The sequence below is a fragment of the Heloderma suspectum genome, chromosome 2 (genome assembly GCF_057233095.1).
Source record: "Heloderma suspectum isolate Gila_16-S chromosome 2, 16-S_ref, whole genome shotgun sequence".
Classification (NCBI taxonomy): Eukaryota; Metazoa; Chordata; class Lepidosauria; order Squamata; family Helodermatidae; genus Heloderma; species Heloderma suspectum.
Genome location: NC_139459.1, coordinates 267,956,365 through 267,971,167, shown reverse-complemented (window position 1 = coordinate 267,971,167; position 14,803 = coordinate 267,956,365). Strand labels below are relative to the sequence as shown.

The window sequence follows — 14,803 nt, the reverse complement described above, 5'->3', positions numbered from 1 at the left end:
ATTTACAGCACACAGGCGTACTTAATTTTTGGATCAGACAGCTTCTCTGAACCACGAGCTATTGCACTAAATGGGTTTTTATACTATACATGTTACCCATGAGGCAGCACAACACTAGCAAGCATTTTCAGCATAGGCTAGAAGTGTTTGGTTCTCAGGCACAGCTTCCTGTAAACAACTTCGCTTCCCAAAGTGCTTGATAACACTTTTATTTATTAGTATGGGAAGACAAATTTTTTCTCTTTTTTTTGCTTTCTTTTTCTTTGCTGATCTGCCTGTATTGCAGATCATGTTTCAAACTTTTTATACAAAACTTTCTGATCTATGCACCAGCCTTGTCTCTTTATTTGTCTTTTTCAAGTTAAACTCACTTACTTAAACCTTTCTGCCTTACACTAGTCCCACTGACACACATTTGGGATAGGTTCTTCTTCTCCTTCTAGTTAGATTTTCTTTATCTTAAAGAACTATTACATTATTGTGGCTACTTTATCCCAGGTAATAAGCTCCAGGCACAATCAGCTGCTTTTAATTTACCCTGGGGGCAACTATGGCCACGCTTCTTTTTTTACAAATTTTTTTTTCTTTGCCTTTTGCCTTTTCTTTCTTTTTTTTTCCCCTCTCTTCTCTATCTGTCTGCTACTTTCTCTATTCCTTCTTTTCTACTTGCTTTTGTCTTTCTTTTCTTGTCATCTATTGGGAACCACACTTAGTATTATTTGGAGTTGCAACTAACACTAATCTGCAAATATCACATATATTTCATGATATTTAAGAAATCATAAAATATACACAACAAACTTTTTCTGCAATTTAACACAATGAATGGAAAACACTTCTTGCATGGTAAGGCATGATGGAGCAGATCCAGCAATTATACTGCTCTTCTGGCTGAAGGCTCAGGGCTCATTAAAATCAAGGGACGGGCATACCCACACACGCAGAGTTCTAGGTCACCATTTTTGCATCGGCAACTCTATGCCGCATGAGTTCTGGCAGAAGGAAATCTAAAAGTTATAGATCAAACTCAGCCTGCTGTACACTGAGCTGACTACAAACATAGACACACGGTCCACAGCGATGAGAGTTCAAGTTTATCAAAAGCTTCATAGCACTGTCCATGGCAAGTCTTTGACAATTTAAAATTTTAGTTCATGTGCAGAGTGTCTCTAAAAAGCCCAGACATTGATGGAGGCAAACAGAGAAGGCTCTGGGCAATGAAGATGCGATGTTTCCAGCAAAGGCTCTCCACTTTTGCATCAGTTTAAAAAGGGGAAGTGTGGCCCTACACCCCTTCTGACAGACAAGGGCCTTTAACTTTTTAGCAAGGCCTCTGTCTAAACAGAGCGGCACAGCTCAGCTCTCTAGCCGTGACACTTTAACCTGGGCAACTCCTTTGTAAATTTTATTTTACTTCTGTCAGGTTCTCTCACAGACATTTTAAAAACTTACTCTTTTTTTTTTTCTTTTCTAACCTGGTACATGAAAGCACTGAAACACTGAGTGCCGAAACTCAGGACGCTGGGGGGTGATGGGCATCGCTTTATACTTGCATTTTTCAGGCAGCCATTAATCTTCGGGGAGGCGGTGGGGTGATTTGCAGGACTTCAAAGGCAAGCTTCTCAGTTTGTTTGTATTTGTAAATCCCAAGCTCAAAACAGGACACGATGAGGTACAGGGCAGCCAAATTCTTGCTTTGGCACGGGCAACAAATAACTCGGTTCAGCTTTCTTCACTGGGGTCTCAAACAGGAAAACAGTCTTAATTTAAAGTTGTAACATCACTGACAGCGTCAGCCAGCCAGCTACACAGATCTCATTGTTTTTCAAGACAGTTGCTCCAATATCTTTTCTTCTCAATCAGGTTGGGTCTCCCAGCTTACACAGTTTATTGCAGCTTCCAGGAGCATGGCAGTAGCGTGATTTTGGCTTGGCCAGGAACATGCTGTCTGGTTTCTCGGTCTCTTTAGCACACACACTTAGGCAGTGTAACACTGGACACTCAAATCAGTGAGATTTCTTCATTGCAGGGAATCCCACGGCAAAAGCTTAATGGTTACGCTCTTCAGAAATCATATAGCCGATGGTCAGTAGCTACAGGCTCTATGCAATTCTAACACAGTTCAAAGCTAAACACGGTTACCTTGACAGAGATCTTCAACATGGTCTTTCCGCTTCATTCTGCTTTGGGACAGTCTTATGGCACACTTTTCACTCGAAGAGGGGTCTAGCCTGTGCTCTGGGGGCTGATTCTTCACCTTTATTTTCTATTTTGCCTTAATCTTCTGGGTCTTCATTTTCAGTTTCCATTTCTTAGGGATTTCATCTCAATTAGGCGAGGTGATGATGTTGCACAACTCAGAACGTTGTGGGCAATTTTCCTGCCCCCCCTCTCTCGGCGCGCTAGGCTAACAGCTACTTCTTCGGCCTTACACTCTCACGCTCCCACGCTTTGTTAAAAGCCAGACTGTCCTGCAACATTTTTCTAATTAACAGCCTCAGATCTTGTTTTTTTTTTTCTCTCAGCTCGACCTTGAGCTTTTTGCTGTTTTCTCTCTCTATTCTGAATCTTTTTTTAAAAAAAACCTTTTTCCTTCTTTGTTTGACATACATCTCAAGGGGGTGCAAGGTTTGCTTCCCCCACCACCCATAGCCTCCCTCCTAAATTGAAGACAGACACAATTAGGGAATGGGAATTGGTCAGTGAGTAAGGGGTCTCACTGGCCGACACAAGAGGATTTTTCACACCACGCACTTTGCTACTGGCCTGGGCACCCGGACGGTCAACGGTATGCGTCAGAAACCGCAGTAGCCACTCACACAATCATCAATCTCTCCACTGCATCCATATGTCCCTGCCACCCACTTTTCCCACTTTTTACCAGAGCGGAAAACGGCTTCCCCAGCTTCCTCAGCTTCCTACTGAGTACTGGCGTGCTAGGTACTGGCGCCCACTCGGGGGTGTGATCAGGCCCCCCTTCTACCCGCAAGGAGTAGGTTCTTTTGTATACGTATACCACCAACACTGACCTTCTTCATAAGGCGGGGCCCTCTTTTTTTCTGCCCAGTGGCCTTTCTCCCTAAAGGCGGGGCCCTCTTTTTCCCATATACTTGCCTTTCTCCTGAAGGCTTCCAATGTGGGTTTCAACTCAATTGCAGCTGCGATATAGGCAGGGCTCAAGTTCCTTCCTCCGCTTCCCAAGGTTCTCTTGCTGCTCGCTACCGTTTGGGCGATCCCGGTGCAGGCTTTCTCCCATTCACTCGACAAAAAGGTCGGTGGCGCCAAGAAAGGGAGGCATGCGCCGAGCTCGTCCTCCTGGTGCGGCGATCAAGAGCAGGCAACTGCCACCTGTCTGGCTCAGAGCCTGCCACATCCGAGTCACGGCACCATTTATGTTGCAGAACCCAGAGTCAGAGAGACCACGGAGTGAAGGAAAAAGAGATTCTTTATTTAACGCGCGGGCTTAAGGCTGGAATCGTTTCCAAAGAGCCAGAAGCCCCGATTTACATTAGCACATTGGTTTTATAGACATTGTGACACATATGAAACGGCTCCTCCTCCCCCTCCCGCATGGGGTTGCAATCCTCAACATTTTTTCTCTTAGCACTATTGTTTATAATACAAGAACTGGGTTATAGGGTAGCCATGATAAGGAGAGAACAGAAGAGAACAGCAGAGAACAAGATATACAATTGTATGACCTTTGACAAGATAAGGAATTCCTGTGTCTCGTCAGCTTACAACAATATATTCAAGGGAGAAAGAGCTCAGCAAGAACATGAAGCATGAGACTGCATGAGGCTACTTAGTCTGACCCCTGATATGGCTGCTACAATTCTACAATTTCTGGAAAGAGCAGGAGAAAAATGATTATTTTGGGGGTGGGGACTTTTTAGTTTTTGTGGCGGCCTTTGTCTTCCACACAATGCCTTCCCTGAATGAGGCTACATCCTGACATAGCATCCTTCCAGGTGCATTTTTGGGGTGGGGGGAAAAACATCACAGCATCCTTGGCCATCATACTCCCTCCCCGCAACAATTCATCCAAGATGAAATTATGTCACTGCTGGGGCCATTTTATTTATCTCTCTATTACATTTCTAAACCACCCAGAGAGCTTCAGCTATTGGGCAATACAGAAATGTGATAAATACAATAAATAAATGGCCCCAGTAGCCAAAGCTCTCTAGGTGGTTCACAACAATTAAAACCACAATCTACAGCATAAAACATTTAATATAAAACTTTTTAAAGTTTAAAAACTGCAGTATAGAACCAAGGTAAAAACCAGCAATGTAAAGATCTAAAAAATACAATAAAAGCTTTGAAAAGCTTGAGAGCCAGTGCAGTGTAGTGGCAAGAGTGTTGGGCTGGGAGCTGGGAGATCTGGGGTCTAGTCCCCACTCTGCCATGAAGCTCACTGGGTGACTTTGGGCCAGTCATAGACTCTCAACCCAGCCTACCTCACAGGGTTGTTGTGAGGATAAAATGGAGAGGAAGAGGATAATGTAAGCCGCCTTGGGTTCCTTGCAAGAAGAAAAAAGGCGGGATATAAAAGCAATCAATCACTCAATACAACCCCTCCCCCCCCCCCGCATGACTCAAATGGCTGGGACAATAAGAAGGCCTTCAACTGGCGCTGACCAGGCAGTCATCTCTGGGTAAGGCGTTCCACATTTGGGATGCCATGACAGAAAAGGCCCTCTCCTTAGTAGCCATCCACCTCATTTCCTTTGGCAGGACACCCAGAGAAGGGCCTCTGGAGGGTTCGTTTAATGGAGATCTGAGTTGGGGATTAAAGGATCTAGTCAAACACCTGGATAGATCAATGACGTTTTATCTCTTTGAAATCCAATAACAATACATTTCCATCCATCCCTCCCCTTAACAGTTGGATCGCTCCATTGTCTCTCCCTGTTTTTCCTTGATTCCAGTTCGTGTGTGTGCAGACACACAGGACAGTATCCAATGGCTGGATACAGGTTGCACAAGAGATATGCGTAACTGGCTGCACAGGGGATTGCACAAGTGTAATGCGCAACTGCTTGTGCAGCCGTCCTTGCACAAACACAACTTTAGTTGGATTCACCTCTTGCGCATTGTTCAGAACCTAGTTTCCACCAGTGCAGCATCATGTGCGCTAACGGAATGACACAGTTGGATACTGCCCCGTGTGTCTTAGTTGGAATAAGATCACAAAATACTTCAACTACTTGTTTCTCTGGTGACTTTCACGTAGCAGGCCTCCTGCTGCAACATGCCCTTCACAACTGTTCTGTCCCTTGGTGATCAGGCAGGTTCCTAGAACAATCTCTCAGCTGTGATACTGGTTGAACTTCTTCAGAGAGAGAGAAAATCTTTCCTCCTCTCGTTTTCTCTTTCCATTCTCCTTTTTTCCCCTATTCTCTCCATTCTTTTTTCAGCTGCCCTTCTTTCACCCTTCCATCCCCCATAGCAACTGTTGCCGTGACTTTCTGTCTTCCCAATTTTCCCTTTTCCTGGTCACTGTTAGTTGGTGCCAGTGACCCCTATTTATCCTATGCCACATCACAACACTTCATTATGAGGGAGGCCCATTTGGGGAGACACTGTAGGGAAGTCGTAGCTATTTAGAGGAGTACTTCTGTGCTAATTTTTTTTTAAGTGAAAAACCTGCTGCCATTTTTCAGGTAAAGCTCTCTGCCCCTAGGAAAATTCTGATTTTTTTTTTCTCCCCTGAAGATGTATTGACACCCCCCCCAACCCCTTGAAGTTCTATGAAAAGAGTCATAGCTGAACATTTGGCCCAGTTCTAACTCATTCAGATCCTGTGCTGAATAAGCAATAGGAAATATGGGACCAACTTCAATCTCATGAACTACATGGGTTGTATGTAGAACTCGTCTGAAATGAGATGCTGTTTTTAAATGGGGGGGGGGGCACCCTGCAGCTAGCAGGCATCATGCAGCCTTTTGGCGTTACATGCAGCCCCCTGCTGCCATCAAATTTGATGCTGTGGTGGCAGCAGCAAAATGATTGCCAATCTGTCATTGAATTTCAGCAGTAGACTGCAAGAGTGGTCTAAAAAGGGCAAGTTTAGCTTTAAAGCCTTGGTTTAAAGCGAAATTTTGCCTTTTTAAGCCACCGTTGTGGTTTGGCGGCAAATCGTAGATTGTTTTGAAGATGCTGCTGTCACCAAAATTTGGTGGCAGGAGTGTGGCCCCCAGTGAGTTGAAATAGGCCCTGGAACCCCGGATGTTGCCCACCCCTGTTTTAAACAAATTTAAAACCAATAGATACTTTTTAAATGAAATACGGAATGAGGGGAGGGGGTGGTGATGTTGAATCAGTCTGAAATGAAATCTTTCTTTAAACATTGCCCAAGTCATGTGGGAGCTGCTTTTCTGTGAGTGGCTCCTGTGTGGCTGGGGTCATGATGATGCAACCTGATCACAGGGGTGAGGGTGTCAGTTCTGTGACCTACTTGCACATGGTTGGGTCGCTGAAATGCTACGGGAGCAATATGGGTGCCGCTTCTAGAAAACGGTGCTTGCGTGACTCGGGCAGTGTTTCAAAGCACTGCGGAGTCTGAAATCAAGTGCCAAATTCATCTGTACGAAACCAGCCTGAACCGTGTGTTCCATTAAGACAAATTGAATCTTAGGTTTGACTCTTTTGACAGGATTTTGATCAGGTGGATGTGCCCTGAGCTCTATGCATATGTACAAAACGCTGTACATATGACGCAGTTTTGGGTTTGAATGTTGCTTATGTAATGAACTCTTAATAGTTTATTGAGGCACAATCCTATGCAAGTTTAGACAGAAAAAAGTCCTACAACTCCCATGCTGGCTGGGGCATGCTGGGAGTTGTAGGACTTTTTTCTGTCCAAACAGGCATAGGGTTGCGTCTTGTGGCTTTGTTAGTGTGCCTAGCAGCGATATATAGCCTATGAATTGTGAGGGGAAGGACACTAGTGCACTGCAAGGGTGGATGCCATTTGGGTTTTCCACCTGGGGCAGCAAGGCTGAGGCTGCTCCTGGCTCCATCCCTCTCCTACATGACTGGTCATTGCCCTCCCCCTCTTTTTGCTACTGTATAGTCTATATGGGGGGCAGTGATTGCCCCCTCTTTTTGCTACTATATAGTCTATATGGGGGGCAGTGATTGCCCCCTCTTTTTGCTACTATATAGTCTATATGGGGGCAGTGATTGCCCCCTCTTTTTGCTACTATATAGTCTATATTGGGAGGGGCAGTGGTGGTAGTTATAGCTCCACTAACATGCAGTTTGAAGATTACTATCTTCAATGATAGTAATCACTGTAATGATAGTAAATGATAGATTACACTATCAATGAGAACCAATTCCCTTAGCTGTGTATACACTTCCATTCTAGAGCAGAGTGCAGGTTTTAGAAACACTACAGATCCCGTGCAAGACCTGTTTACTAGACATGAAAGTGGGGTGAGGGTGCATACTGCTAGCAGTAACTCCTCTTTCATCCCTCTGGAGAAACAGTCTCTAGCCTAAGCTTAGTTGTGAATGTGGTGCTATAGTCACTTGTATTCTATAATGCTTTTTGATGCTCTGTACCAGTCAGTTCCTGCCCACTTTTTCCGCTGGGCTATTGTCATATGTTTATAATGGTGTTTTGTTGGCGGGGGGGGGGGGGGTTGTTCTGCCGCTCCATTCAGAGATGATCCTGTTTGTCATAATATACAGCTATTGCCAGACAGGCTGACAGGCCGCAAATGGCACCCCACCGCTTCGGATGCTTAAAACCCAAAACCTGCCCTGCAAGAGAACTCCCTGCAGGCAAGCGATCCTTCTGTCAAAGCACAGTGGATCCCCCTCGCCGCCTGGCACTTCCATTAGCGCGGGGGCCCTGATAAATATTTCAGGGAGCCTTGGTGGAAATCCCCTGGATCAGGTGTCAATGACATTCACACACAGCTGTTGCTGTTGGTACAGCTGCTGCTGCTGCTGGAGGGCAGTCCTTACCACTGAGCCTTTTTGGACCCAGGAACATAGGCGCGGCTGCTGCTTCACCCTGTTGCCAAAGATGGAAAAAATAGACGTATCTAGAAAAGCTGGAAGTAAGACACCCATAAAAAAATCTAGGACAACTTCAGAAAGGGTTTTCATGAACAACATGATTCAGATTTGGGCTCTGAAATCAAGTGCATTGCTGTGGGGGAGCAGTATAAAATTTTCATTTTCTCTCTAGGCTATCTGTTCAGTATTGGGAACAATATTCCACATGTTGGCTGTGCTTCAGATTTCTATCTTCAAAAAGGAGGGTAATTGCGTCTCATCCTTGCTTAGGGGTAAAAGCACTGAGGGCTGAGACCTCCACAGTACTGTGACAATGGGGGGTAGTGAGCTGCAAGGTTTGGTTTGAATGAAAACATGTGGGACAGAGCCAGATTTGTTCAGTCATCGTAGACAGAGATGCATTTGGGTTAGCTTAGACTCTAAGCCAGAAAGGTAGGCAACTTGTTGCCCTCCAGATATTTCGGGTTACAGCTCCCACCAGTCTTAGCCAGCATAGCCAATGGTAAGGGATGATGGGAGTTGCAGGCCAGAACATCTGGAGAGTCACAAGTTGCCCACTCCTGCTCTAAGCCTTAGAGCTACCAGATGAACATTTTAAAGAGAGGATACTACAAGGCTATGGCTTTTATACTGTGGATTTCAAAGAAACATCTGCAGGGAAGTTTTAAAAGAGGTTGGCTGAACATCCAAACACTCATCCAAAATGATCACTCTAAATGCTGTGGTCCCAGCTGTCTGCACTGCAGGTGAAGGCAACTGTGAGACCACCACAGATTGTGCTGGCAGGGTTCAGATGTGGGGTGCAGGAGGAGAGTACTTCTCTGAGTACCTGCTTTTCCCCCTTTCCCCTCTTCTGGTTTTGTACAAATGCACCTGAGCATTGCAGATGGACATGCAGACCCACCCCAAATGTTCTAAACCAATGTTAATATGTTGGCTCCCCATGTTTTCTGCTTCGTGGAAAACTGGAAATGCCTCAAGTGGACAAAACACATAGGACTTTCCAGATGTTGAATCCCTGCCATGAAGGCTGTGTGGTCAGCAGCTGCCCCTGTCTATGGCATGGATTAGCAAGGACAAAGGGAAACTGTATGTATAGCCTGTGGAGGTCGGATGGTTAGCAGATGCACACTGGACCCCCAGACTAATGCACCCATTAGTGTCTGTAATTGTGGTCTGGATGTATGTTATCAGATTTCATTACAACATCTCAATACTCAAATAATTAAATTACAAAACAACAACAACTGATGCTTAACGGGTGAGCTAAACAAACAAACAAAAAAACTAACTTTGTGGCCAAAAATTAAGGGGCGTCTCTCAACACTAGAGGGATGATGCCAAAGAAGTTGGTGCAGGCTGTGTCTGTGGCAGGTGATGATGTACAAGCCAGCAACAAAGAGAGCATTCTGTACTCAAATGGTAGAATCTCTGCTGGTCTTGTGACGTCTCTCCGAAGCCTCCAAGCAACAGCACAGGTGCACTTTGAGTCTTATCCGTGTCTAATAATGCATGAAGATGTAATGCCAAAGCTATAAGACTTAAAAGTGGCTGTTGAGGTCATGCAGATTCTGTTTCATGAGAATCTGTTTATTCCAGATGCTTTCCCAGACAACCAGTTTAGAGCGCAACAAGTGTGATGGTGCTATGTATTCGTTGCCACGTGTCTTTGTTTCAAGTAGGGATATTCCTGTTCCAGTGGTATTACGTTTCCTCAGTGACAACTGTGAGAATGTGTCTTGTCCCACCTCCGTCCTAAGTCTCAGCAGTAGTGAAGAGTGCTTGTGCATTGTCATTTGTGCAAGAATCACAGGCACTGTTGGATGGTGCCTATGGCATCGCTAGAGATGAGAGAGGCAAGCCTCCCACCCTATGCTCTTGTTGTTTATGAGCTTCTTTGGTGTTTTTCTGTCTTCATTTAGAGACTGAATGACCCCCTGTTCGATTTATTTATTTATTACATTTATATCCTGCCTTTTTTCCTCCTGCAAGGACCCAAAGCCAGCTTACATGATCCTCCTCCTCTACATTTTATCCTCACAACAACCCTGTAAGGCTGAGAGTCAGTGACTGGCCCAAAGTCACCCAGTGAGCTTCATGGCCAACTGGGGACTAGAACCCAGATCTCCCCAGTCCAACACTGTAACCCCTATACAACACTGGCTCTCAGTCTGTTCTATCAGTCAGGCACAGGTGTTGCCCATATGGCAGTTCAAAGAGCGAGCAAGGATACCTTTATTCTGCGGTAATGCCAGAAGTTTTGTGGACTTTTTTCTTTTCTTATGTGTTTGCAAGAATGTGTGAGTTTCTCCCTTACATGCTAGGTGTTCATATGCAGGAAAGTTTTTTTTAAATCCTGAGGAGAATTCAAATACCAAATCCTCGCTTGCACCCTGAATTGATTTAGTCCTGCGTATTGCCATGCCAGCGGGTTTACTTTACTTGGTAGGGATGGCAAGTGCCACGTGAAGGATGAAAGACTTCCTTCAGTGGTAGAGAAAGTTGTGTATTAAAGGAAGAATAGTATTTCTTTTTAACAGGGTATTCCTCTACGAAAGTCGGCTTTCGGAGAGCTTCGGCTATTGGGCGGTATAGAAATGAAATAAATAAATAAATAAGTCACTTTATGCAAGAAATTTTACGATTTCCATGTAAATACCTACCTGTGTTCGGTCTATGCACAGAGATTGTCCTGTTCCTTCTGTGGAAGAATACAGGTATGCATGAAATGGCCTTTACTTTCTGTAGGCAGTCTAGAAATTTGGTACAGCAGATAAAACCAGTGACCTGGTTCATACATAATGACAACCCTGAGTATGGGTTGAGTAAAGGTTGTAGTTGAATCATGGGTTGTCGTTACATGTGAACCCTGGACTGTGGTTTAACTATGGGTAGTTAACCACGAACAACCCAGGAAGAGAGTCCATGGTTTGTTGGCTTGTGAACTCTGGGTTGTTCGTGGTTAACAGCCCATAGTTAAACTGTAGTGCAGGGTTTGCACATAATGATAATCCACAATTCAACGACAACCCATATTCAACCTACACTCTGGGTTATTATATGTGAACCAGGTCAGTGTGATGTAGTATTGTGCTTGGTCCAAGGAAAGTAGAATTTAAATTCCCAGTTAGTGGGTTGAGGTGCAGATCCTACCAGTTATTTACAAATACATTGAGGAATACACTGCATGCTGCATCCAAAGTTTGCAAGGACTTTTTTTTCCCCTTACATGTAACCCTGGAAACTCTGGGTTTTGTGTCTGAGAAGTGCTCCTTGGTGATCTGTGATCCCTAAGTGATTACAGTCCTCAGGATGTATTTGGAGTTGGCAAAGGTTGCCCCATCAGGGAATGTGTGGGGGCAATGATGGCATCCAGGGTTCTCACATCTTGTCAGGTGAGAGTGTTCTACCAGCCCTCCCCAGAGAGAGAGGGGCAGGGGAATAGTTGTAAAGTGACTCATAACTCTCTGTTGAATCTCAAGACAGAGATTGCAGAAAATGGTTGTGAGCGGGGGTAGAAGGCAAAAGAAAACTATAGTGTGGAAGGAGGGGTAGCAGTGAATCTGATGCCGAGTTCTGTTCTTCGTACTTCAATAAGGGAGGATGTGCAGGCATGGCGCTGGCATTGTGAGACCAGTTGGCATTATGAAGAGAAGAATCCTGAGCAGAGCAGTTTTTCTATTTATAACCTCAAGGGCTCTGGCCATCTGTCAAGAAGCCAGGATGACTCATACATATGGGGGAAGGGATAAGGAGACAGAGAATCTACTTTAATTATACATGTGAGATTTCAGTAAGTGCCTGTAGGATTAGGATATTCAGATCCCTTAAGCTTCCTTCAAAGTCCTATCTGTGCTTTCTTATGACCAGTTCATGCCATTATTTTCTTCACCACATGCGGAATTCCCAGCCTGTGATCAGGTACATACTTGGGCAGAAAAGGAAGTGTGACGCAGAGAAGCATGGAGCATGGCAATTCCCCTGGAAGTCATAGTTGGAAGTGCCACTGCAATTGTGGAAATCAGTGTTGGCTGTATCCTTCTACAACCCAGTTCATGCTTGGTTTCTGCATGTGGTTCCAGGCATGCGTGTGGCCAAGTATTGGCCACAGCTGCTCATGTGGAGAGGAAAGGAACTGCGTTGTCCTCAGCCCCATATAGTTCTTTCGAAAGTATTCGAAGAGAGGTCAGATCTAGTGGGGAGCAATTGTGAGATGACGCATGACTGGCAGACTATGGAAGCCAGCAGCCCCCTCCCGGACCAAAGTGGTGCTGTCTTCATTCTGCTGCCGTGTAGTTTGATTAGGGATGGGGAAGGGTTGCCTGGCATTGAAGTCTTGGCGCCTAGGGAGAGAGTTGCTCCATCCTTCCTTTCATGTGATGGTAGCAGAGCATTGCGCCTGGGCATCTGACACCCCGACTTGCATTGCAGCTTCATGCAGGACACTCAACAGTCTCGCTATCTCTGCCTCAGTTTCCCGGTGAGTAAAGAGAGAATGTTAAAATCTACTTTGCAGGGACAGACCTGACAGATATTACCAGATCTAACCCAGCCATACCTTCTGGCTCGCGGAGTTTCACAATGAGGAGAGAAAGGCCACAGTCCCCAAATTCCTGCCTAGGTCAGGCCTGGTGTCTAAAGTATATCTATATTAGCGTGCACCAGCCAAGCCGCCCCAGCTGATCTGTGGTGCAACACAGCTCAAACCTGGCTACCCTGCAGTTTGTATAATTGTGGACTGTGGTGACATCCCCAGGGGAAGGAACTCTGCACGTGTGGTGCAGCCACTGGCAATGCCTTCCAGCATCCCTTCATCAGGGGTGCAGCACTTCTGTCAGCCGGAAGGCTGAATTCCATTTTGGCGAAGCTTTCGGGGGCAGCCTTCCAATGGTTGGCTGGGCTCAAGGCGAAAGGAGCAGGGCCCGAAATCCAAAATATAAAAAATACCAGCATATTTAATTTAAAGCTGTTATTGCCAGTAACTAAGCCTTAGGAAAGGCACTTTGGCCTTTGAAAATGGGGAAATACTGTGCCAAAGCCAGGAAACCACCAAATGATTGGTGGTCCGGGGGGGGGAAGGGGGCTGGCTCAGGGAAAGGGGTGGGGCCTCCTGGAGAATCCCAGGGGGCTGTATTTGGCTCTCTGGGCTGAGAGTCTTCACCCCGGATATAGATTCAGCATCTGGCATATTAGGAACACAGGAAGCTGCCTTATACTGAGTCAGACCATCGGCCCATCTAGCCCAGTATTGTCGACACTGACTGGCAGCAGCTCTCCAGGGTCTCAGGCAGGATTTTTTCACTGGAGATGCTGGGGATTGAGCCTGGGACTGTCTGACGCAAAGCATGTGCTCTATCACAATGAGCCACAGTATGCAATATTGCTTCCTTATTGGGCCATGTGACAGGTAACAGTCTGGTTTCGCCTTCCCTTTCTCTTTGCTTCTAGGCTGGAAGATACAGGGGTTCAGTGAAGGATTTCCCAAACTTTGATGCCAGCCAGGATGCTGAGCTGCTGTACAACGCCATGAAGGGATTTGGTATGTGCTGCAACTGTTGTCTCCCACAGATGGGAATGAAAACTTGTGTGCTTAACATACTTCTGGCTCTTTGCAGTGTGTTGTTATGTAAATAAGCAAGCAAAGGAAAAAAACATTACTGGTATTCCCACTAGGTGTACCTGATGGCAGGGATGGGAACAGTAACCACTTTGGTTTCTGTAAAGGAAAAGGGAAGCAAGAATAATGGGAGGGAAAAGGAGATTGTATCGTTCATTCCTTTGGCATGAATGTATTTGCTTCTGAACAGGTTTGAGTTATTGCCACCCTTTTGCCTAATGTGCAGCCTGATGGGAATAGCAATAAATGCAGAATAATAATACAGTGGTGGCCAAGGGTATGTTGACAAGGGTGTCACTGGTTTAGCCCTTCATATGAACGGCCATCAGCCTTCCGTCCATGCCCCTATTCAGCTTAGCCAGGATGCAATGGAGCACTGAAGAGAGGAGTGCACATCTGACTTTTTGCTGTTGAACAGCCTTCCCCAACAAGTTGCCCTCCAGATGTTTTGGAATGCAACTTCCATCAGCCAACAGTCAGGAATGGTGGGAGTTGTAGTCCAAAACATCTGGAGGGGACCAGGTTGCAGAAGGCTGACATAGACCCACAAGCTCTTCTACTCTCATCCAAGTTCCTCCTGCCCGTGTCCTGTGTGGTGCCAGGCCACAGGTTTAGCTGCCATGGTGTAAAATGGAAAAAGAATGCTACTTTCAAAGGGTTCCCTATTATTAAATTTGTAGTCCAGTTGAAAATTCCTGGTAGGTTGTGGGGAAAGAGGCTGAGGGCATTTCTTTTATGCAGATGGTGGAGAACAGGGGAAGAGCTGGGCATGAAACTACTCTCTGAAACTGACCAAACAGCTTCTGCCTCAAGGGTTCCCATCCCACACTATGTTGAGGTAGTTTCTCTTCCATTTCTTTTTTCCTGTGGTGGAACAGATGGCACATTTATTATTTATTTATTACATTTCTATAGTGCTCAATAGTCGAAGCTCATTGGGCGGCTCACAACAATTAAAACCACAAAATGTATCCTAAAATACAATATAAAATTTAAATGTTTATAACTGCAGCATAAAATACAAACCAAAATAAAACCTAGCAGCAATGCAGAGATTTTAAATACAATAACAGATTTAAAACAACAGAAACTGAAAGTCTAAAATGCTCAGGAAAATAAGGAGGTCTTTACCTGGCGCTGCAAAGAGAG

General features: G+C 45.3%; 1 protein-coding gene across 6 annotated transcripts in view; it reads left to right on the top strand.

The window, feature by feature from the left end:
• The window catches only part of ANXA6 (annexin A6), a 70,796-nt gene that overhangs the window by 13,981 nt on the left and 42,012 nt on the right, over nucleotides 1–14,803 (top strand). For all 6 annotated transcript variants that reach the window (XM_084839185.1, XM_084839183.1, XM_084839187.1 and 3 more), the window contains exon 3: nucleotides 13,486–13,576. In XM_084839185.1, coding sequence (XP_084695311.1) covers nucleotides 13,486–13,576 — 91 coding nt within the window. The remainder of the gene's footprint in view (nucleotides 1–13,485; nucleotides 13,577–14,803) is intronic.